Source organism: Crotalus tigris, unplaced genomic scaffold, assembly GCF_016545835.1.
Source record: "Crotalus tigris isolate CLP2741 ecotype Arizona unplaced genomic scaffold, ASM1654583v1 scf7180000017789.496130, whole genome shotgun sequence".
NCBI lineage: Eukaryota > Metazoa > Chordata > Lepidosauria > Squamata > Viperidae > Crotalus > Crotalus tigris.
Window position 1 is genome coordinate 219,487 of NW_024096636.1, and position 24,604 is coordinate 244,090.

General features: G+C 41.5%; 1 protein-coding gene across 3 annotated transcripts in view; it reads right to left on the minus strand.

Moving 5' to 3' along the window:
• The window catches only part of DHX58 (DExH-box helicase 58), a 40,288-nt gene that overhangs the window by 9,591 nt on the left and 6,093 nt on the right, over window positions 1-24,604 (minus strand). For all 3 annotated transcript variants that reach the window (XM_039342336.1, XM_039342335.1, XM_039342334.1), the window contains exons 2-6: window positions 9,717-9,911; window positions 9,168-9,369; window positions 4,543-4,733; window positions 1,018-1,134; window positions 778-904 (exon numbers count right to left, since the gene is read on the minus strand). In XM_039342336.1, coding sequence (XP_039198270.1) covers window positions 778-904; window positions 1,018-1,134; window positions 4,543-4,733; window positions 9,168-9,369; window positions 9,717-9,884 — 805 coding nt within the window. In that variant the 5' untranslated portion in view covers window positions 9,885-9,911. The remainder of the gene's footprint in view (window positions 1-777; window positions 905-1,017; window positions 1,135-4,542; window positions 4,734-9,167; window positions 9,370-9,716; window positions 9,912-24,604) is intronic.

The following is a 24,604-nucleotide window of genomic DNA, read 5'->3' on the forward strand; positions in this document are numbered from 1 at the left end:
CATGATAACAGTCTGTCACATTATCTTTCCACTGATCTGTTTCAGTCCATCTCATCTATAACCTCTTTGCTTGTTCTTCATAGGTAAAACAACATTCTTATCTAAGTAGAGTTGGTAAAAATAAGGTTTCTAGATTAAACGCTGAGTAGATCAGGCTGTAATTTCTTCTCTGCAGCTGTACTTCATTACAGACCATCAGCCAGAGGTGGGGAATAACAAATCCAAAGAAGCTATAGCAAATTTATCTTCTGCAGGCTTGGGCCTTGGACTCACATGTACTCCAGATAGCACAGTAACATAGTGGAGGTGGAAAAATCAGGAAGATATTAAATCTGTCTCTGAATATTTCTTTCTTCCAAATTCATGTATACAGGTAGTCCTCGACTTATGACCACAACTGAGCCCAAAATGTCTGTTGCTAAGACATTTGTTAAGTGAGTTTTGCATCATTTTTCTTGCCAGATTCACTTGTTAAGTGAATCACTGCAGGTGTTAAGTAAATCACACGGTTGTTAAGTGAATCTGGCTTCCCCATTGACTTTGCTTGTCAGAAAGTCGCAAAAGGTGATCACATGTCCCTGGGACATGGCAACTGTCATAAATATGAGTCAGTTGCCAATCATCTGAATTTTGATCACATGACCATGGGGATGCTGCAAGTGTGAAAAATGATCATACGTCACTTTTTTCAGTGCCGTTGTAACTTCAAATAGTCGTTAAATGAACTGCTGTAGTCAAGGACTACCTGTATTACAAAGCTTCCTATGGAATATTTACCTTTCGTTTCAAGCTCCACAATTTGCTGCTCAAAGCACTTGGTACCAAAGTTTGCAGTAATGTCAGGTACATTTAGGTAAGTATAGATCTGGGCCATTATGTCCCTGAGTTTTTCTCCAAATGGATCCTGGAGATGATAAAATGAGAAATTGGGAGTGGAAAAAAAATGTTAACATTCTTATCTACACTGCTCATTCATTTTTTTTCAACAGTTCCTTAAGAGACTCCTGGTAATCTTACCTGCAACCTTGGTTCTGACAGATCATACTGTTTCTTGGGACATGGAACATGGCCATTAAGAGAGAGATTATGTTTATTGGTTGACATAATTTTTTCAGCGTCCAGGTTAGCACAGATCTGGAAAGAATTATCACAGCTGTGTGATTACTTCAGGAAATAGGTTTAAGCCAATTGATCTAAAATGCCAGTTGAAATGCCTTTAAGTGATGCTATGATAGAAAGAGACAAAACAAATTTTATTTATACTGTACATACAATGAATTACGGGCTGCCCATTTCACGAGGACTTGAGGTGATTTACAATAATATCCTTTATCAACAAAAAGAACAGATATCCCATCCAATTTGAATTATCTAATTAAACAGCCCAAGTACCCCCAGCAACCAAATGCTCAGGAGCTTCTGAAGCCAAGACGTTGGAGGCATCCCTTATTTTGGAAGTTTATTTTAAAGAACAGGAGCAGCCAGTAAGGAATTGTCCTTATCTTCTTCCTTCTTTTGCAGTTTGCACAGGATGGGGCAACTCTCAGAAGGAGTGAAGGTCCTACAGGTATTGGGTGTCAACTCACGCAATGCTTTAAAAGTGACACACAACACTTTAAAATGAACAGAAGCCAAATCAAAGGTGTAGCATAGAGACGCTGCAGCTGCCAAAAAGGCCAACACAGTGCTAGGCTGCATTAACAGAGGGATAGAATCAAGATCACGTGAAGTGTTAATACTACTTTACAATGCCTTGGTAAGGCCACACTTGGAATACTGCATCCAGTTTTGGTCACCACGATGTAAAAAAGATGTTGAGACTCTAGAAAGAGTACAGAGAAGACCAACAAAGATGATTAGGGGACTGGAGGCTAGAGCATATAAGGAACGGTTGCTGGAATTGGGCACGTCTAGTTTAATAAAGAGAAGGATGAGGGGGGACATGATAGCAGTGGTCCAATATTTCAGGGGCTGCCACAAAAAAGAGAATGTCAAGCTATTTTCCAAGGTGCCCGAAGGCAGGACAAGAAGCAACGGGTGGAAACTAAGCAAGGAGAGAAGCAACCTAGAACTAAGGAGAACAATTAACCAGCGGAACAACATGCCTCCAGAAGCGGTGAATGCTCCAATAGTGGAGGTTTTTAAGAAGAGACTGGACAGCCATTTGTCCAAAATGGTATAGGGTTTCCTGCCTGAGCGGGGGATTGGACTAGATGACCTCCAAGGTCCCTTCCAAATTTACTACTACTACTACTACTACTATTTAGATGCAGCATAGAGATAATGCTGCCAAATCTGCTATCTCCAGTAAGGAGATGAGCTGCTATATTTTGGATCTGCTGAAGCTTCTGAAGGAAGTGCCATGTAACGCATGTTAAGATACTCTATGCAACTCTGGCCCAAGTTAGGGCATCTCAGTCCCAAAAGGGCAATGTGACTTGATAGCATACCTACCACCTGCAAAATGCTTTGTTCCTTCTTTTCCAGATGTGGGGAATTTTCAAGGGGGGAGGTATTCCATTACAAAGTTCCTTAATCTGCAACTGAAATGCTATAATTGAGGAACAGTTTTACCATTTGATAATAATACTCGATTCTGGAAGCTGGCATATAGAGGTAGTGTAGGAGATAACCGGGCTGAGCCTGAGGGAGGGGTCAAACAAGTCATAAGTCATGAGTCCCTTCACACCCACAAGAGATCTAAGTCCAGCTACCTTGAATGCTTCTCTTATCCCCCGCTCATTTCCTTTGATCCGATTCTGGTAGAGAGCTTAAGTTGATCCGATTCTGGTAGCAAGCTTAAGCTTGCAGTAAATCTTTATACTCATTTGAACTGCCTGAATCTCCTGATTTCCCTGGTGCTTGACAGGTAGACTGGAAAATATTCTTGAAAAGGCAGGACAAAGCAGGACAAAAAGGCAGGACCTGAAGGCAGGACAAGAAGCAATGGGTGGAAACTAATCAAGGAGAGAAGCAACCTAGAACTAAGGAGAAACTTCCTTACAGTGAGAACAATTAATCAGTGGAACAGCCTGCCTCCAGAAGCAGTAAATGCTCCAACACTGGAAGTTTTTAAGAAGAGATTGGACAGCCATTTGTCCGAAATGGTGTAGGGTTTCCTGCCTGAGCAGGGGGTTGGACTAGATGACCTCCAAGGTCCCTTCCAACTTTACTATTATTACTATTACTAAAAATATGGAATAATTGGAAAAAGTGCACAAAAGGGTAACTAAAATGAGTAGCCCTCCAAGAAGGAATGACCACCTTTGGAGTATTTTCTTTTACTTCAGAAAGCAAGTATAGGATTGTTGTTGATACAGAAATTAAAACAAACAAGTTTGGTACAGAAAATTGTACAGAAAGATAGGAAAAATACGATGGGGTTTACTAATTTGAGTAATTGTGGTAAAACAGCAGAATTTGTTGTCACCAGATTAGGTGACATTTTCAAAAAGAAGTAAGCAAAAGTCAAGAGAGAAAAGAGCCATCAACGGTTTCTTTCTTTAGAATTGCAGACAATATATTGAATATTAATTTCTGGGGAAGGACAATGCTTGAGGATCTCTCAAATGTACCTCAGTGTCTTCTTTGTGACTAGCTGGCCTGCTTCAGCAGGATTTTTCTTATCATCCATCAAGGTTGGTGATTTACAGTACGTATTTTAGGTGGAATGAGACTTTAAAGCATGGACCCTTGGCCACGCCTCCTTCTTCTCCCATCTCAGCCCATTTGCCTCCAGCATTCCTCCTCGGCTGGCCCTCCCCTGCCCATTCTCCCTGGCCAATAGGGCCCTGCCTCTCTGCCCCATACCCTTCGGCTTGGCCCTTTCGCCAAAGCCCCCTTTGTCCTGGGCCGTTGGCTTCACGGGACAGATAGCCTCCAGCCAAGCTGGAGGGTGACAGGCAGAAGCCATGGTGCTGCAAGGGAGCCTGGACAAAGGGGACCTCGGCGAAAGGGCTGGGCCAAAGGGCTCAGGGTGCAGGGCCAGAGTTAGGAGGAATGCTGGAGGCAAATGAGTTGAGGCGGGAGGTGGGGGAAGGAGTTGTGGCCAAGGGTCCATGCATGAAGGTCCTAGGCCAGCAGTTCCCAACCTTTTCAATACCCCGCACCTCTAGAACGCATCTGATATATTCTTGTACCCCTTACAAAAGTTTGAAATAACAGCAGCGAATTATGTATATACACTTATAATTTTGAAAACCCAAGTTTTTGCATGCCCTGGAATATCGTCTCACAACCCCAGGGGTGTGAGCGCTCCTGGTTGGGAACCCCTGTCCTAGACCCATTTTAGGAGGTCTCAGGGAAAGCACTTCATAATTCTTAACTGGAGATGACAAGGATTCAGGCTCTGATTACTAGATGCAAAGCATGTGCTCTGTCCTTGAGGTATGCTCTTTGAAAATTCCATTATCACTATGAAAGAGAACTGTGTTTTCAATGCAGAGCAACCTCCAAACCTATGACTATGGGGGGGGGGGACGAGAAGAACCCACAATGCCACTGAACTTCCAGTACTTGAGCCAAGTGAGCCATCAGACTCACCTCCAGGATGTGGTCCTTAGCTGCTTCCAGGGAATTTGCACTTCCAGTACCTAGAGAGGCCGTGAGTCCCAAAATCTGAGGTAAATCCTGTAGACCTTTCAGCTTGCGGTCCAAGTATTTCTCCATAATCTTGTTATAAACAGTTCCTTTGTGAGTGTGGTGACACTCATCTATCACCAATAGAGAGAAATCTGCATAGCATATAGAGAAAGTGATAATCAGCTTTTACACTAATTATAATGCATTCGTCTTTTAATAGACTGCTTGTGGGAAGGGAATGCCCTTATTCAAGAATATCTGCTAAATTGGAGAATATAGGTAGTCCTTGACATACAACAGTTCATTTAATGACCAGTTTTCAAAGTTACAACGGCAGTAAAAAAGTGATTTATGACCGCTTTTCACACTGACAACTGTTGCAATATCCCTATGGTCATCCGATCAAAATTCAGATGTTTAGCAAATGACTCATATTTATGACGGTTCCAGTGACCCAGGGTCACGTGATCACCTTTTGCGTCCTTCTGACAAGCAGTCAATGGGGAAGCCAGATTCACTTAACAACTGTGTTACTGACTTAACAACTGCAGTAATTCACTTAACAACTGTAACAAGAAAAGTTCATAAGATGGGACAAAACTCACCTAATTACTGTTTTACGTAGTAACAAAAATCTGGGGCTCAATTGTGGTCATAGGTTGAGGACTACCTATACATAATTTATGTTGACAGTGTATGTCGAGGCATATATTTGGCCTGCAGCACACAAAATCCACCGCATGGAGATCTTGAAACGGTGGTTTTGCTGGATTGTTTATTTCTATTGCAGATTAAAGCCCAACATGGAAAGGAAGATGCCACATATTCAAGCTGGCTTAAGAAAAGTCTAAATAGCAAGAAATCTTACTGCTGACCCATGCTGGATAATTGGGAAATACCAAAAAGATGTCAATATGGACTCCATTAACTATAGAAAGGTCTTTGATTGTGTCAATCATGTCAATCTATAAACAGGATTTAGAAAAACAGTAATTCCAAAACAAACTACTCAGAAATGTTGTAAAGCACTGTGGAGCAGTATATAAGTCTAAGTGCTATTGCTAGCTCTTTATTCTTATGTAAAACCTATACATAGGATAGGAAGCCACAATCCTTATGGTATGTGGAGAAAAGATTGGCAGGTCAGCAAGAAGTGAGACCAGGCTTTATCATCTCTATTTATTCAAACTTTAAAATTGGAGGAAAACACATCAACAACTTGCGCTATACTGAACACAGTGATCTGGAAGCTTTGGTAATGAAAGTCAAGCACAGTGAAAAAATGAGACTAAAACACAAAGAAGACCAAATTAAGAACAACTGGAACAGCAACTGGTCTTGTAATTCAAGGGTCCCCAAACTATGGGCCATGGCCCACTACTGGTCTGTAGCCTATTTGCAACCGGGTTGCGTGAGTGACTGGCTGGTATGCGCATGTGCTTGAACAGCACCACTCACACGGACATTGGAGGTGCTTGGGGCCCCACTCACACAAGTGTCACAGGCACTCGCAGCCCCACTCGCACAAACATCATGGGTGCTCCTGGCCCATTCGTGTGAGCACTTGGGGCCTCGTGCAAGCGTCATGGGTGCTCTCAGCCTCACTTGTGAGAGCAATTAGGGGGTCATACCCGCACATGAGCATACACATGCATCTGCCCTTGTCACAAAACCATCCCTTCTTTCCCCACTCCCCCTCTCTGGGTCTCCAAACTGGAAAGGTTGGGGAACTCTGTTGTAATTGATACTGAAGAGGGAGATAGCTTCTGCCTTTTAGGACTGATTATCAACAGTAAGGGACCAACCATCGAGAAATAAAGCATAGACTAGTACTTGGTAGGATAGTAATGAAAGCCCTGGTAAAAAACTGTAAAATTCTCTACTGTGTCTATACCTGGAAATATTGGTGCAGGCAATGATTTTCCCTGTGACCTCTATGGAAATGAAAATTTAAAAAGTACAGGTAGTTCTCAACTTATGACCTCAACTGAGCCCAAAATTCCTGTTGGTGAGACATTTGTTAAGTGGATTTTGCCCCATTTTATGACTTTTCTTGCCACAGATATTAAGTGAATCACTGCACTTGTTAAGTTAGTAACACAATTGTTAAATGAATCTGGGTTCCCCGTTGACTTTGCTTGTCAGAAGTTCACAAAAGGGGATCACATGACCCTGGACACTGGAACCATCATAAACATGAGTCAGTTGCCAAGCGGCCGAATTTTGATCATGTGACCATGGGGATGCTGCATAGTCATACATCACTTTTTTACAGAGCCATTGTAACTTCGAACTGTCACTAAATGAACTGTTGTAAGTCAAGGACTACATGTATCCACACCTTCGAACTTTGAGAAGACCCTTGACAATAGTCAAGAAAACTAAGAAATATATTACAGAACAAATCAATCAAGGGTTCTCACTTGAAGCACAAATGACCAGACTCAAATAATGGACTCAGTGCATGAAGAGCCAGTTCCCTTGAGAAGACTATAATATTGGAAAAGGAGGAAGGAAAGAGAAGAAGAGGAAGAGTTACAGTAAATTTGGCAGTCTTCATTTCAGTGGCAAAGGGTGTACCATTAGAAGACCCGAAGGACCATGTTGTATGTTGTGTAGTGGGTTTTCTTGGAGGCATTAACCAGACTGGTTTAATACAACGCGATTTATTGCAACAGAAAACAGAACTGGCTTAACTGACAGAATGACAGCTATTTATACTTGCTGCCTTTCAGCGGCGACCAATCAAATCAAGCGGTGTTTTCCCACTCAAACTCAAACTTAACTTTCCCTCCAAAACAGTTGGAGACATGTTTAAATTAAAACACATTAACTCTTGCTATCAATACATAACATTGTAGACAGATCATCCTGAAAAAAAGTCTATCTCTGTGGTCACTAAATGTTGGTACTGATCTGATGACAGACAATCCATGAACATTTTGCGGCAAGTCCTCCCAGGATATACTTTAAAATAAATTTATTGTATAATGTTGACAAGAATACACTATAGAAGGCAATTTGATGTAGCAGTTAAAGGATAAGCTAGGAGACTGTGAATTCTAGTTCTGCTTTAACTAGGAAGCCAACTGGGTTATTCTGGCCCTGTTCCTTTCTCTCAGCCCTAGAAAGAAAGCTATAGGAAACCACTTCAGAAAATGTTGCCAAAACAAATTCAGGGACTTTGCTAGGCAGTGACCAGGAGTCAAACTAACTCAGAGGCACAAAGAAGATAATATGGCTATCTTTTCCTTTCTTCCCATTTGGGATTCCATAGCATTGGGAGGACTATCAAGAGGCAGAATGTCTCTACTGCAAGTGGCCTGGAAAAGTCTATGTTTGTGGCTGTCGAGATCCTTCTTGGCTGGGGCTCCAGCTAAAACCACTTCTTGGTTTCCTTTTTTTTTAAATAGCAAAAAACGAAACTCCATGGAGCTGTCACTGGGCGTAACAGAAAGCTCTGAAAGTGTGTGTTAATACTAGCTCTGAAAAGCACTAGCAACTGGGTTTAGAGAAGGGTAGACATATAATGTAACACGGAAGGGGAAATGGAGGTTTCCATTCCCAACTATTCTTGATCAAACTTTGCTAAGCATGGAAAGGAACCCCTTTACTTTTACTTCATTACCCATTTTACTTCCAAGAAAAAATAGGTTACAGTGAAGAGTCCAGCCTGAAATATGGCTAAACTGAAAAGTAATTTGCGTTTCATTCTTTGCTTAGGCTTTCAAAAAAATGTAATCTTCAAATATGATCCACCTCCTTTCTTTCTTCTTTGATACTAAAACTTTGACAGGGAAGAATTACCCAAGATAGTGGAAGATTCCACAAAGGCGGTTTTGAAGTTGGATCTTCCTTCCCTGCTCTCAGAAGGAAGATCTGCCAATTTCAGGGTGTTCCAAGTTGCCCTATCAGTGATCAAAGGACTATGTTCAAAAGGTGACACTAGAGACAATAGTGAACTTGAATGGGGGATTCACAGCTAAAACTACATTATTACTGTATGCTGCAGCTCCCCCTCTTGAAGAGACTGTGACTGTCTGCTCCAGTGATGGTCTACTATGAATCTGCTATAAACTGCTTTAGACAAAGAAACTAAAAACCACCACAATGGTCTTACTCCTTCTCCAGAACACCTTTTTCTACCGGCTCTAATAAACAGAAGCTCTTTCCATGTACAGAGAGTCCTCCACTTACAACAATTCATTTAGTGACCGTTCAGTTACAATGGCATTGAAAAAAGTGATTTATGACCAGTTTTCACAGCTACAACCTTTGCAGTATCCCCATGATCATGTGATCAAAATTCAGATGCTTGGCAACTGGTTCATATTTATGATCGTTGCTGTGTTCCAAGGTCATGTGATCACCGTTTGTGATCTTCTGACAAGCAGAGTCAATGGGAAAGCCAGATTCACTTAACAACCGGGCTAGTAACTTAGTACTGCAGTGATTCACTTAATAACGTGGGCAAGGAAGGTTGTAAAATGAGGCAAAACTCACTTAACAACAAAAATTTGGAGCTCAATTGTCGTAAGTCGAGGATTACCTGTACCCTTCCCATTACCCTACCACCAGCTACTCACCAGTCAGTTCCACACGCATTTCCTCTTCTTGGTTGTTAAGGGCATTATATAAGATTTGGGCTGTGCAGATTATCAAGTCGTGGCTCTTTACCATGTCTGAGAAGAATAACTTCTGGATATTATCACCACAAACAGATGTAATTTGGAATTGACTTTGTAAGAAACTGAACTCATTCTTCAGATGTTGGTCAACCAAAGGTACCTGCCAGGACAAAGTAGTGAAATATTTTCCAGAGGATAAAACGAACACCATTAGGCTTTGTACACTTCCAAAATGTTTTGGAAGAAGCCTTTTTGAATTGAAAGAGCACAACGCTTTTCTGCTAAAGCAACTCCTTTTCTTCCGACTTCCATGTGCCTGAAGAAAAAAAAAGCTGATTCTTTGTTCTAACTTGTGCAGAAACCTGGAAAAAGGGGTGCTTTTATAATTAACAGAGGAGTTGTATTTGTTTGAGGTCCAAAGTGTTTCATCTCTGAGCTGTTTGCAATCCAAGAAGCCACGGATTTTGGAAAACAACCTTCCACCACCCTCTATCCACTGGTACTTACTGTGTTGGCTAACACAACCACTTTGTTTTTATCTTGACTCTCCAAATGCTTCTTACAGACATAGACGGCTGCCCGGGTCTTCCCAGCTCCTGTTGGCAGCCATATGATGATATTCTTCCCTTCCAAAGCAGGCTCAATAACCTCCAACTGATAATCACGCAGTTCCATTGGGCCACGTTTAGAAAACCTGCTGAACTACAATTTAAAAAAAAAGAAAGGAAAAAAATTATGAAGGCATTCAAGAGCCAAACCAATTCAGCCCAAACTACCAAGTTAATTTCTCTCCCCCATCTTGCTGAAAAAACCATTTTCCATCATAGACCCTGTGGCATGCAGAAGGCCACACTCAAGTCCATTAAAAAAAAACCCACAGAAGATGGGAAGAGATTTGACAGGAATGAGGAGAAGGCAATGGCTTAATCAAATGTACTAAAGTACTGAAGAATTAAAAATTGGTGAAGACCATGTGAAAAATACAAGAGGAAGGTCATTTTTGTAGCTACCTACAATCTTTCAATGAGCAGGACCACCTCCCATAAGTTGCCAAATTTTGACTAATGACAATAGAAATTTAACTCAGCTAGAGAGTACCAGGCTGCAGACCAATGGTCTAGGACTGGGTGGGGAACCTTGGCTCTTTTATGATTTGTGGACTTCAACTCCCAGAATTCCTGAGCCAACATGGCTGGTTCAGGAATTCTGGGAATTGAAGTCCACAATCATAAAAGAGCCAAGGTTCCCCACCCCTGGTCTAGGAGAACTGTTAGAAACCAGTTCTAGAAAATGGAGCAATCTTTACAAAAAATATCTTATTATTTGGATAAAGCATTTGGTTTGCTGGTTTTGGAAACCTTACCATAGAGTTCCACTTTCTTTCAATTTACTAAATTTCACTTTCATGTCTATATTTTTCCACTTTCTCTACAGGTAAGTCCTCGACTTACAACAGTTCATTTGTGACTGTTCTGTAAGATTTTTCAGTTCAGAATCCAAATAAATCCAAATGAAACTCTGAACACAAGGCCTCTGAATCAGAACACAGCTTTATTTTCTTTGATCAAAGATATATGCTGGGCACTCCGCTCTCCTTTTAGACAGCAGAGAAGATGGAGAGCAGAGAGCACCTAATCAGAAAAGTTTTTGTTTTTATAACTAATACACATCACAAGATCCTTACTGTTATGTCCTGGGCTTGCTGAATGACTCAGCAGGCTCAGGAGGCTGCAGAAGGCCCAGGCAGACCAGCCTTGTGAGCTTGGGAGATTAGACTTGCATTGATAGACTGATGCTGTCCCTGCAAGGGAAGTATAAAAGAGCCAGCACCATTTTGTTTACTGTTCTGTTCTGTTTGTGATCTCAATAAAGAAGTTGCATTTGTTACTCCTGCCTCGCTTCGATGTCTCTGATTCTAAAACAGAACACTTACACATCTAAAAATGTTCCTGTGAATTTCCTTATCTCAGGGCTTTTCAATCGGTGGTGCGCGTACCACCAGTGGTATAGCACCTGGCTGGTGGTACGTGAGCCCTAGCTAATTGTAGTGGTGGTCTGGCTTCTGGTCATGCCTCATCATCAGTGTGGCTTTGGGTTTGCTTTTTGCGTGGATGTGGTTGCCTTGCTATTTTTTGGCTTCGCGTTCGTGGTCGTGCCTCATCTTCATGGTGGGTGTCAGTTTGCTTCATGTATGGATTGGAGGGGTTTAAAGTGGCTAATGACGCAGCTGTGGTCTGGCTTCTGGTTTGTGGTTGTGCCTCATCATCGGTGTGGCTTTGGGTTTGCTTTTTGCGTGGATGGTGGTGGTGACATCCTGTGTGGTTTTAGTGAGTGTGGATCAGCAAGATCCTCCATAAACACAACATCAAAACAGCATTCTGCACAAACAGAAAAATATCCACCATCCTTAGAAACCCCAAAGATAAAATTGAATTAGAAAATCAAGGAGTATACGAAATCCCATGCACCGCTTGTCCCACCACATACATCGGACCAACCAACAGAAGAATAAGTGCACGCATTGAAGAACATAAGAACTCAGTCAAAAAAGAGGAACCAATATCTTCCCTGGTCCAACACCTTAAAGCCACAGGACATGAAATTGACTTTAAAAATACCAGAACTATTGCCAAAACTGAACATTTTAATAACAGAATAATCAGAGAAGCCATCGAGATAGAAAAACGCCCACACAGCATGAACAAACGAGATGATACCTCCTGCCTACCAGCCATTTGGAAACCCGCCCTTATTGACAAACGACTCCCTAACACAAAGAACGACACCAGACCCACACTCACTAAAACCACACAGGATGTCACCACCACACATCCACGCAAAAAGCAAACCCAAAGCCATCCAATCAATCATCCCCCATCCAATCAGAGCACAGCCAACCCCCATCCAATCAGAGCACAGCCAAACCCCCATCCAATCAGAGCACAGCCAAACCCCTAACCAATCAGAACACACCTCCATCCAATCAGAACACAGCCAAGCTCCCACCCAATCAGTTCATACCCCCACTGGCAGTTAAAAGGAAGAAACAGCTAAGACCACACATTGCTCCTCGAAGCACGAAGCTGAAAACACCAGCCTGAAGATGACGAATGGGACTTCGTCGAAACGTCGCCAAGACACTTCCAATTTTACGCGGGAGAAAACCCGAATAATCAAAGACCTATATACAAACATCCGTAAAAACCTCAGTGTGTGTGTGTGTGTGTGTGTGTGTGTGTGTGTGTGTGTGTGTGTGGTCTCTAATTATGCTAAAAATGCAAATCCTGGGTAAATCCATACCATAAAATAATCCGAACACCAGGATGATACTAAAACCAAAACTCTTTAATATAAAAGCTAAGCCTTTCGTCGGTCAACACTACTGACATCATCAGAGTGTGATGCAAGATTGCTGGGAGTCCTTCTTATGCTGCCGGGCAGCTTTGCGCTCGGCTCCTTGACCTGAGGAGGAAGGCAGCCTCCCTGGTTGGAAGAACATATGCAGGAATGCAGCCACCAGAGATTGCGCCGATAGACATCCGGATCCGCTTGATACACCCCCTCCCCCGAATATACACAAGCACAGTCTGGCCAGGGAGGGTCGGACAGACCATGGAATGGGGCTAGAGAGGATGATGGACGCAGAAGTGGGCGAGCAGAAACGGAGAGCGGTTGGATCCAGGAGGAAGGAAACAGCAACCTTGGAGGGCACTAATACAATAAAGGACGTGGGCCGTTTAAGAAACCAGATGGAGAGAACGGACGGACCGGTAACTGGTCAAGGAGCCGAGCGCAAAGCCTCCCGGCAGCATAAGGACTCCCAGCAATCTTGCATCACACTCTGATGATGTCAGTAGTGTTGACCGACGAAAGGCTTAGCTTTTATATTAAAGAGTTTTGGTTTTAGTATCATCCTGGTGTTTGGATTATTTTATGATATATATATATATATATATATATATATGAACCCTGGGAATATTCATATCCAAAATAATATATATATATATATATATATATATATATATATAGTTAATAACACTAAAAATATGAACCCTGGGAATATTCATATCCAAAATAAAATGAACGCCAAGGTATTGATTAAAACTATAAAAGTTTAATTTAAAAACGCCAAGCTTTCGCCGTCATCTGCCGGCATCATCAGGGCTGGACCGCCAGGGTGTGAGAGAGTCATTTTATAGGTAGGTCGGAGTCTGCACTTGGCTCCTCGATCTCGTCACCGGACCCAATTGGTTAAATTGTGCTCCGGTGGTTCGTTTCTTTCTGTCCTTCCTAGCTGTGTGTGTATCTTCATCTACCTTCTTTTCTTTGGATTCTAAGGCAGGTGATGTAAACCCCTTGTCTCTTCGATTGTCTCTATCCCTCAATCCATTCCCCCTTTCGGGTTCGAGTGGTAGTTTGTATTTGTCCTTTTCCTTTCTCCAATCACGCTTCACACAATCACTTTCTCTATGAGTGTCTTTCTTTTCATCCTTAATGCCCCTCCCTCGTGCCCAACTGTCATTAGAATGGTCGTGCACAATCTTCCAGACTGGCTGGGGTGGCTCAATGGATTGTTTTTCTATGGGGGTGATCTCATGGTCATAATTATCTTTGGCCATCACATCCTTCCCTTCCTTTTTATCCTCTGTTCTCCCATCGCGTATACCATAATCCGAGGTCTTGATCTGGGGGGGGGGGTGGAGTTGCGATCTTCCTGAGCGTCACAACGCTCCTTTCCTACTCTCCTCCTCATTCCGACGCCTCTCGCTCCTGCGCGTGCACGACAGGAGTCTTTGGAGTCCATAGGTGTTGTCGGCACAAGATGCAGCGAGTGATCTCATTAGCTCCGCCCTCTCGCGCACCTCTCCGTCTGGACTCATTTTTCTCCTTATTTTCCAGAGCGTCCGCAAGCTTGCTGTCATGCTCGGTGTCGCCCCGCACTCCATATGTTTTTGAGCTGGCTGACGATGCGGAGTGGGGGGATCGCTTCTTTCCCCTCAAATGAGTCATCCTGTTTCTTTCTGAGCGTCGGTGAGGTGTCAGGTCTAATGATCTCTCCCCATCTTTGTCTATCGTATCTCCTTGCATGCCAATTGGGATATCTCCGATGTTCGTGATGCAGGGGTTCTGGGCTTTAATTTCTATCGCTCTCTTAGTTTTTTGCAAGCGTGTTAACATTGCGGGGGTAGTGGGAATTCTCAATCGTTGTCCCTCTTCTTCTGAATTGCATCGAGTTGGTTGGGGGGTTGGCACATCCCCTATGGTTCTCTCACTGGATTTACTATTGGGCCAGTGGTAGCGAGATGGGTGGTTGGTCGCACTCCATGATCTAAGTGCTAAGTGTGCCGGACTTAAGGAGAACCTGGTTCCAAACTCGCTGCGAAGAAGACCAACGGTTGACTCCTTGGAATGTCGGCAGGCGGTTCGCCAATTCCAGCGGCGCACTTTGTATGCGCTAATTAACGACCAACATAGGCGAATAAGAAATTTAAAAGCATGGATCCAAGACCACCGGAACTTTTGCAATATGGAGTTAACAAACCACCATTTCTGGATGCTGGATCACCATATCCAACAAGCTGCAGCACAAACAACTCGACATATGACTGAGACATTCTTAAGGAGAAAGAACTGGCTACGCGACTCCAGCAACAACCATCCGTCGGGAAGAGTGGTATGCAATTTGTCCTCTAAAATCTTAACCCAGTCACAACTTGCTCTATTACAACAGGATGTGGGTTACAATCTCACAGATGTGGGCGCCCTTGACTTTGTAGCAGCATTAGAACCCGCTTTACATCATATTGGAGCAGGGGAGGAGGCCAAGAATCATATCAGGCAACAAGTCACGGGCCTCATTATGAATCACAGACGCTACCAAACATTATCTGGGAGTGAAAGAGAGGCCCTGATACAACTTAAGAAAGATGACACTATTGTCATACTCCCAGCTGATAAGGGGAGGGCAACTGTTGTCATGGACAAAGTGGTGTATATTAACAAGGCGCTGGAATTGCTCAATGACAGTGCTGCATATAAAACAGTGAGTAAAGACCCCTCCACCACTTTGAGGAATCGTATTAATAAGCTTCTTGATGACTTAAAACACAATAGGAGGATGGGGGAAGATGTGTTGAGAAGGGTACGCCCTGGCGATTCAGCTCTTGCCAGATTTTATGGCTTACCCAAGATACACAAATCCAATGTCCCCCTCCGTCCTATTGTTGCATTTAGGGGCACGCCCACCTCTGAATTGGCCAAGTGGCTGAGCGTACGCATCAGCCACTTGGCCAATAATAGTAACACCACCGTTGAGATCGACAGATGAGTTCCTTAATAGGATTAGAACCCTGAGGGTGGAGGAAGACGAACTTATGGTATCTTTTGATGTGGTCTCCTTATTCACCTCTATTCCGCAAAATCTTGCGATCTCAGTATTAAGAGACCGGTTGAATCAAGGAGAACAGGAACAACATCAGGACTCCCTCCAAACGGAAGACCTTATAAAACTGGTGGGAGTCTGCTTAAAGACCTACTTCACCTTTCAGGGCACTATATTTGAGCAGATCAAGGGAACACCAATGGGGTCTCCGATCTCAAGTGTACATTGGTACATTGGTGAGAGTGTGTAGTTCGGGGCTGCCGAGATCAAAATCTAATCCCCACATGTTTCCAACTGAAATTCCACTCCAACTCTGCAGCCACCAAACGGATCCTGAAAAGAACAGAATTGGCCCTAATCAGAAATGAACTTCACACAAAAAGATTCCTCCTAGACCGAATTAACAACGATCTCCTCACACTCCACCTCAAACTCAGCAACAAGATCCACCCCGCACTTTGGGACAAATCCAAACAACTCGCTGTCTGGAGAGCCGAAACACAGACCACCCTCAAGACAGATACACACACCAACAAACTCCGAAGACTACAAGAACGCCAGAAACAAACCCTTCCTCCCTCACAGCCACACATGAAACAAACAGTGCATAACATCTCAGATAGGATTCTCACCAAAGCCAAAACCAATGTCCTTTCCAAAGGATTCAACTTTGCAGTCGCTCCCAAACACATCCCCACTGAAACCATTATATGTGGAGTTGAAACCAGCCTGACCAAAATCAACCCCGACGACGCTAACAGAATCAGACTCAAAATCACCAACATCCTCTGCACCAGCAAGCCACCCAAAAGCAACTTACCCAAAGAGGAACAGACAGCACTACGTAACCTGAAAGAAGACACCAGCATAATAATCTTACCAGCAGACAAGGGCAACGCCATGGTAGTTATGAACACATCTAACTACCAAACCAAATTAACCAACCTACTCCAAGACTCCACATACAAACCCCTAAATACAGATCCCACCACCTACCTGGAAAAAACCACCAGATCCAAAATAAAAGCCTCCCCCATTAGCGAAGAGATCCAGCAAAGAATCATTCCCAGAGAGAAATCATCCAGATGCCCCAAACTCTATGGTCTCCCCAAGATACACAAAGAAGGAACCCCACTCAGACCTATAGTCAGCTCCATAGGCTCACCTCTACAAAACCTAGCCAAATTTCTCGCCAAACAACTACAGCCCTATGCAGAATCCATCACCTCACACGTAAAAAACTCATTCCAGTTTATAGAGATCATAAAGAAACAAAACTTACAGCCCAGCGACCTACTAGTGAGCTTCGATGTCATATCCCTCTTCACCCAAGTGCCTATCAAAGAAGCCTTGACAGCTATTCAAAACAAATATAACCCCCCCAAACACATCTTAGATCTGACCAACCACTGCCTATCCAACACATACTTCATCTATAATGGACAAAAATACAAACAAACAGAAGGAGCACCCATGGGATCACCCCTCTCACCTGTCATTGCCAACCTCTACATGGAACACTTTGAAACCCAAGCTCTAGAAAAATCGGATCACAAACCCAAACTCTGGCTCAGATACGTAGACGACACCTTCATAATCTGGCCACATGGGAAAGAAAAACTGGACAACTTCCTCACACACCTCAACAGCCTACACCCCAAAATACAGTTCACCATGGAAACAGAAGCTAACAACCAACTTCCCTTCCTGGATGTCTTAGTCTACAAGAAATCCAATGGCTCCCTAGGACACACCATCTACCAGAAGAAAACACACACAAACCGCTATCTGCACGCTCTCTCACACCACCACCCAGCACAGATCAACTCTGTAGCCAAGACACTCATCTCCAGAACAAAAGCTTAGCTGACGAACAACACCTAAAACCCGAACTACACACTCTCACCAATGTACTAACATCCAATGGATTCCATAGAAATAAGATTACAAACCTAATCCAAAAAGAAACCCCCACTAAAATCCAAGACAAAGAACAAGAAAACGGCAAAGCCCTCCTCCCATACATAAAAGGCACCACAGACAGAATCAGTAAGATCCTCCATAAACACAACATCAAAACAGCATTCTGCACAAACAGAAAAATATCCACCATCCTTAGAAACCCCAAAGATAAAATTGAATTAGAAAATCAAGGAGTATACGAAATCCCATGCACCACTTGTCCCACCACATACATCGGACAAACCAACAGAAGAATAAGTGCACGCATTGAAGAACATAAGAACTCAGTCAAAAAAGAGGAACCAACATCTTCCCTGGTCCAACACCTTAAAGCCACAGGACATGAAATTGACTTTAAAAATACCAGAACCATTGCCAAAAGTGAACATTTTAATAACAGAATAATCAGAGAAGCCATCGAGATAGAAAAACGCCCACACAGCATGAACAAGCGAGATGATACCTCCCGCCTACCAGCCATTTGGAAACCCGCCCTTATTATTGAAAGTTTTATAAATTTTACAAAAAGACAAAAACAATACAAAACGAAAACAACATATACAAAAAAAAAAAACTAAACATTACATATAAAAAAACCCCCATCCCCCACCCTTTACCATAAACCCTCCCTTCCCCGCCCCCTGAGCTTCCCAGATCAGAATATAGGCTTAATTGAAAATTAACAAATAAAAAATTAAGTTAAAAAATTTATATAATATCTATAAGTAACATTAAAATATATATATAAGTATATATATCTCTCTATATATAAAGATAAAAATTATGAAAAAGCTATATAATATTTTTTTATACCCAATCTAGATTGTATAAATTTTATCCATTTATCCCAAACGAGAAGAAACTTCTCTTGCGTTTGTTGCTTTAGGAAAGCCGAAATCTTTGCCATTTCCGCCAAATAAGCTACTTTAAGAAACCATTCCTGCAATGTAGGCAAAGACTCCTTCTTCCAGTATTGTCCAACTAACAGCCTCGCGGCTGTAATCAAATTTAACATCAATACAACCTCCTTTGTATCACAATCTGTAACTATACCCAGCAAGAATAATTGCGGAGTAAATTTTACCCTCCTTTTAAAAATTCTCTGGATATTCCACCATATCTTAATCCAAAATGCTTTTATCTCTCTACATGACCACCAAATATGATAATAAGAAGCATCCATATAGCCACCTCTCCAACATTTGGGTTGTATGTCAGGGTACATAAGAGACATTTTTTGTGGATCAAGGTGCCATCTATAAAACATTTTATAAAAATTCTCCCTTAAGTTCTGTGCTTGTGTAAATTTGACATTTCTCACCCAGATGGTTTCCCAGATATCCAATGAGACTGGGACACCAAAATTCTGCGCCCATCTAATCATACAGTCTTTAATTAATTCCGATTCTGAATCCATTTCAACTAATACCCCATAGATTCTCTTAATATGGGTTTGTCTTTGATCCTTAACTTGCTTAATAAAATTTTCATCTTCTCTAAGAAAACCCAATTTACAATCCACCTTCCATTTATCTACTAGTTGCCTATATTGGAACCAAGAATAAATAATATTTTCTTGCGCTAAGTCTTCACGTAATCTTAACTGCCAGTTTTGCCCATCCCATCTAAGTAGCTGACTATAAGACACCATATCCATTCTTACACCTCTTTTTATTCCTTCGATCGCATGCCAAGGTATAGCCCATAATGGAACTTTAAAATCACTTTTATAATATTTTCTCCAAGTCCTAAGTAAAGAGATTCTTAAAATATGAGATTTAAAAACCCAATCCATTTTTTTATTAAATATTAAATAGGCATGCCACCCAAAAAGTAAATCCCATCCCTCTAAATGAAGTATCTCCGGATTTGTCAAATTTACCCAATCACTAATTAGTGTTAAAACCACCGCATCATAATATAATTTCAAATTTGGTACCTTGAGTCCACCCCTCTCACGGAAGTCTTGCATAATTTTAAACTTAACCCTTGGCTTTTTCCCTGCCCAAATAAATTTATTAAGACCCTTCTGCCACTCACTTAAGTTAATCTCATTTTTCAAAATCGGTAACATTTGAAACAAAAAAAGAAACTTGGTAGAATATTCATTTTTATCACTGCAATTCTTCCCATGAGGGATAATTGCAACTTCTCCCAATTCTTCAAGTCCTTCTGTACCCTGACCCACAACCTTTCATAATTATTTTTAAATAATTTTACATTAGAAACAGACAACCTCACCCCCAAATATTTTACCTTATTAACAATCTCAAAACCCGTCAGGTTAGTCAAAATCTGCTTCTCCTGACTAGACATATTTTTAGGTAAAATTTTAGTCTTATTTACATTAATCTTGAAACCCGAAACCAAACCATAATAATGAATCAACTGTAATAAGTTTACTACAGAATAATCAGGTTGCGACAAAGTAACAACCAAGTCATCCGCATAAGCTCTCAACTTATATTCTTTTTTATTAACTTCTATCCCTTTAATTTCCTGAGACTCTCGAATTTTAATCAATAATATTTCCAATGTTAAAACAAACAACAATGGCGATAAAGGACACCCCTGTCTAGTACCTTTCTCTATTGTAAAAACCTCCGACAAACCTCCATTAACAATAAGTTGTGCCATTTGTTTTTGATATATTACCGTAAGAGCTTGTAATATCTTTTCGCCAAAATTCAGTTCTTCCATTACTCTTAGCATAAAATGCCAATTCAATTGATCAAATGCTTTTTCAGCATCTAAAAATATGAGCCCTGCAGGAACTTGGTTGTTCTTGTCTAAATATTCTAATAAATTAATAATTTGTCTAACATTATTTTTCATGTACCTTACAGTTATAAACCCTGATTGATCTTTATGCACAAGATGATGCACGACCCTCATAAGCCTATTTACCAAAATTTTTGCAAATATCTTATAATCCACATTTAAAAGAGATATAGGCCTGTAATTTTTTGGTAAAGTAAGATCTTGATCCTCCTTTGGAATCAATGATATAAAAGCACTACGCCATGAAGGAGAAATCTCTAAACCCTGTAAGATACCATTAAAAAGATCACTTAATGGTTGGATCATCTCCTCCTTTAGAGCTTTATAATAAACAGCTGTTAACCCATCCGTACCCGGTGCTTTCCCTAGTTTCAATTGTTGAATTGCTGAGGCACTTTCCTCCTTAGTAATTAAGCCATTAATTTCATGTTTCTGATCCTCAGTTAATTTGGGGAAACTTGCCTCAGCTAAATATTTATTTATATCTAGAAGTTGCACGTTAGTAGATTTGTATAACTTTTGATAGTAGTCCAAAAAAGACTTTTTGATCAATTCCTTCTGAAAAACTAGTTTACCCTTGTAATTTATTTTCTCTATTATTCTCTGTCTCTGTTTCTTTCTTAATTGATAAGCCAACCATCTCCCAGGATTGTTAGCATTACAAAATGTATTTTGTTTCATAAACAATAAGTTAGTTGCAGCTTGATCTGCTATCAACATGTTAAATTGTGACCTTAATAACTTTACAGATTCTTTAATACTTTCATCAGAAGGATTTAAAATTAAGGACCTTTCTTTTGATTTAATTTCATCTTCAAGTTCTCTACGTTTCTGAATCTGGTTCCGCTTATGAAAATTATTCATTTTTATCAAAACACCACGCATAAATGCTTTACCTGCATCCCATACCATTGACATTGAGGTCCCCTTATACATATTCAAAACAAAATAATCCTTTAAACACTCCTTTAACTTTTGAACATTCTTCTCTTGTCTGAACAAATTTTCATTAACTCTCCAGGATCTCCTTTCCTCTTTCTCTTGAATCAGCTCCATCCAGACTGGGCTATGATCCGTCAGTGATCTAGGAAAAATCTTTACATTCTTTACTTTATTATACAAATCCGTAGTAATCAAAAAAAAGTCGATTCTTGAAAAAGATTGGTGTCTATCAGAAAAAAAAGTGAAGTCTCTCTCCTCTTGGTTACATTCCCGCCAATAATCCCTTAATTCCCAGTCTTCCTTCATATCAAAAAAGGCTTTAGGTAACCTTGCTTGTTTAAGAAAGGGAGAGGAACCTTTCTTATCCCTTTGTATATCTAAGACACCATTCCAATCACCCATTAATACCACTGATCTATAGTCAAGCAATGTTATTTTTTGATGTAACAGCTTATAAAATTGTTCCTGTTGCTGATTTGGAGCATAGAGTCCCACTATAAGTACCTTCTTACCATATATACCAAGTTCGATCATCACATATCTCCCCTGGGGATCTGATTCTACCAGACAAGCTGGTAGGTTTTGTTTGACATATATAACAACTCCCCCTTTCTTTCCAGGAGCAAAGGATACAAAATGAGATCCCAAACGAGCATTGACTAGATATTTCTGATCTTTGAGTAAGATATGAGTTTCCTGTAAGCAAATAACGTCATTGGTATGTTGCTTCAAATAATAAAAGATTTTTTTCCGTTTCTGAGGAGAATTCAATCCATTAACATTCCAGGTCAAAAACTTTGCCATCTCCCTTGGCACTCAGCCTGGAGAAGACACCATCAAGATCTGAAAGAGCTGCATGTGTTGCATAACTCTTGGGTCTTGCTCCTCCCACCGGCGGTGATGCGTTTCCAGAAGAATTCTCTTTAGACTCTTTTTTACGTTGCTCCTTCTCTTTACGCTTGTAAGCTGCACGAGTCATTCTCTGCTCTTTGACCTCCATCTGGCGTTGCCTTTCAGCTTGTATCATCCCAGCGGAAACCAAACTTAATGCCTCAGAGTGCTGCTCGTCCTCCTTGCCACTCGGAGATTTCTGACCAGATGGAGTTGAGCCTGCACCCAGGACCGAAGTATAAAACTCTCTAGCTTTGTCAACTGTATTCAGTCTATAACGTGTCCCCGCATGGCTCAAGATGATACCCATCGGAATTTCCCATCTAAATGGCATCGATCTGGCTTTAAGCTCATTGGTTAAGAAAGCAAAATCTTTCCTGCTTCTTAAAATTTTGGATGGGATTTCCTTTAGAATGATAACATCTTGGGCAGCAATCTGAAATCTTTTATTGTAAAAAGCTTGTATAATCTCATTCCGCAGGGACTTCTTTGTAAAATAAATCACCACATCTCTAGGCAAATTCTTCTGCTTGGCAATCCAAGAGTTAAGTCTATACATTTTTTCCACTTCTCTACTTAATTCTCCTTTATCCATATCCAAGGCCACTGCCAGATCAGTAAGAACCACCTCCACCAAATCTTGATTTATATCTTCCTTGAGGCCTCTAATCCTCAAAGCATACTCCATCTGTCTGTACTGAAACATCAAGATGTCTTCTTGTGAGGACTCCACCTTCCTTTCCACCTCTTGAATTTTATCATCAAAAGAATCAACTTTGTTTTCCACTTCCTCAAGCCTTGCATCCAGCTTGACCACCACGGTAGCCAAACCTGAAACTGCTGCACGTATATCTTGTCGCAAATCATTATTGTTTTCTTCCAGTTTGGTCTTTATCCCCTTTATCTCTTCTTTAAAATCAGATTTAATTTCTGATTTAATCTGTGTAGCAAATTGCTTCATTTCCTCTCTCATTTGGACTACAATCTCTCCCAGTATACCTCTAACCTCTTGTACTGAAAGTCCAGGCAAAGGGGGGGAGGGTGGTGGCTGAGCCGGTGGTACATGTTTAGTTTGTTGTTGTAATTGTGCAGTAGAAGTTATAGGAGAAGAAACAACCTTAGGTATTGAAGAAGGCTGCTGTCTCTTTGAAACCATTTTAAAAAGCACAGTTCTCACTTCCCTTTCCCCTCCACACAAGAAGGGAGGAGGAAAGAAAAAGAAAAAGAATTTTTTAAAAGAGACACACTATAGTCCTTGAAAATCCAGAGAAAATCCAAAGAATAAAAAGGCAAACAAATCAAAAGAAAAAAAAATTCTATGCCAAAAACAAAAGCAAAATCCAATCCTTAAAAAGGGAAAGTAAAACAAAAAGGAAAGGAGAAAAAAACTCCGACACTTTCAAAACGCCATCTTAAATCCTTTCACTAATATAACAAAGAAAGGAAGGAAAAATAGTCAAAACCAAATAATAAAAAAAATAAACACCTAAATTATAAAACAAAAATCCTTTAAACTGCTCTGTCCGTTTAAAATTTACTCACCAAAATACTATAAACACGGAGATAGAAGCAGCAGTTTCTTTTGCTTCCTAGGAAGCAAAAACAGCTGGGAGGCGGAGATCAGCAGGAGCTCCGAGGGAACACTCCTTTCACCCCCTCTAGAAATAAATCCAGAGGGGGTTCAGGGGTTCTACCTCTATTCCTGCATTCTCTGTCCCTTCCCTTTGCCCGGGAAGGGAATTTCGAGCCGCGGGCCAGCTGATGCACGCTGTGCTCCGCGGCTCTGACACTTCGCCAGCTGGACGGCTAGAAGATAGCCGCCATCGCCGTCGCCTCGTACCGGAAGCTCCGAAACCCGCCCTTATTGACAAACAACTCCCTAACACAAAAAATGAGACCAGACCCACACTCACAAAAACCACACAGGATGTCACCACCACACATCCACGCAAAAAGCAAACCCAAAGCCACACCGATGATGAGGCACGACCACAAACCAGAAGCCAGACCACAGCTGCATCATTAGCCACTTTAAACCCTCCAATCCATACATGAAGCAAACTGACACCCTCCATGAAGATGAGGCACGACCACGAACGCGAAGCCAAAAAATAGCAAGGCAGCCCAAAATCTTAAACCCCTCTGCAACCCAGACTAACCTGAGCACAACCAAACAGAACACTCCCCCAGCCAATCAGAGCACAGCCAAGCCCCTAACCATTCAGAACACACCTCCACCCAATCAGAACACAGCCAAGCTCCCACTCAATCAGTTCATACCCCCACTGGCAGTTAAAAGGAAGAAACAGCTAAGACCACACATTGCTGCTCAAAGCACGAAGCTGAAAACACCAGCCTGAAGATGACAAATGGGACTTTGTCGAAACGTCGCCAAGACACTTCCAATTTTACGCGGGAGAAAACCCGAACAACCAAA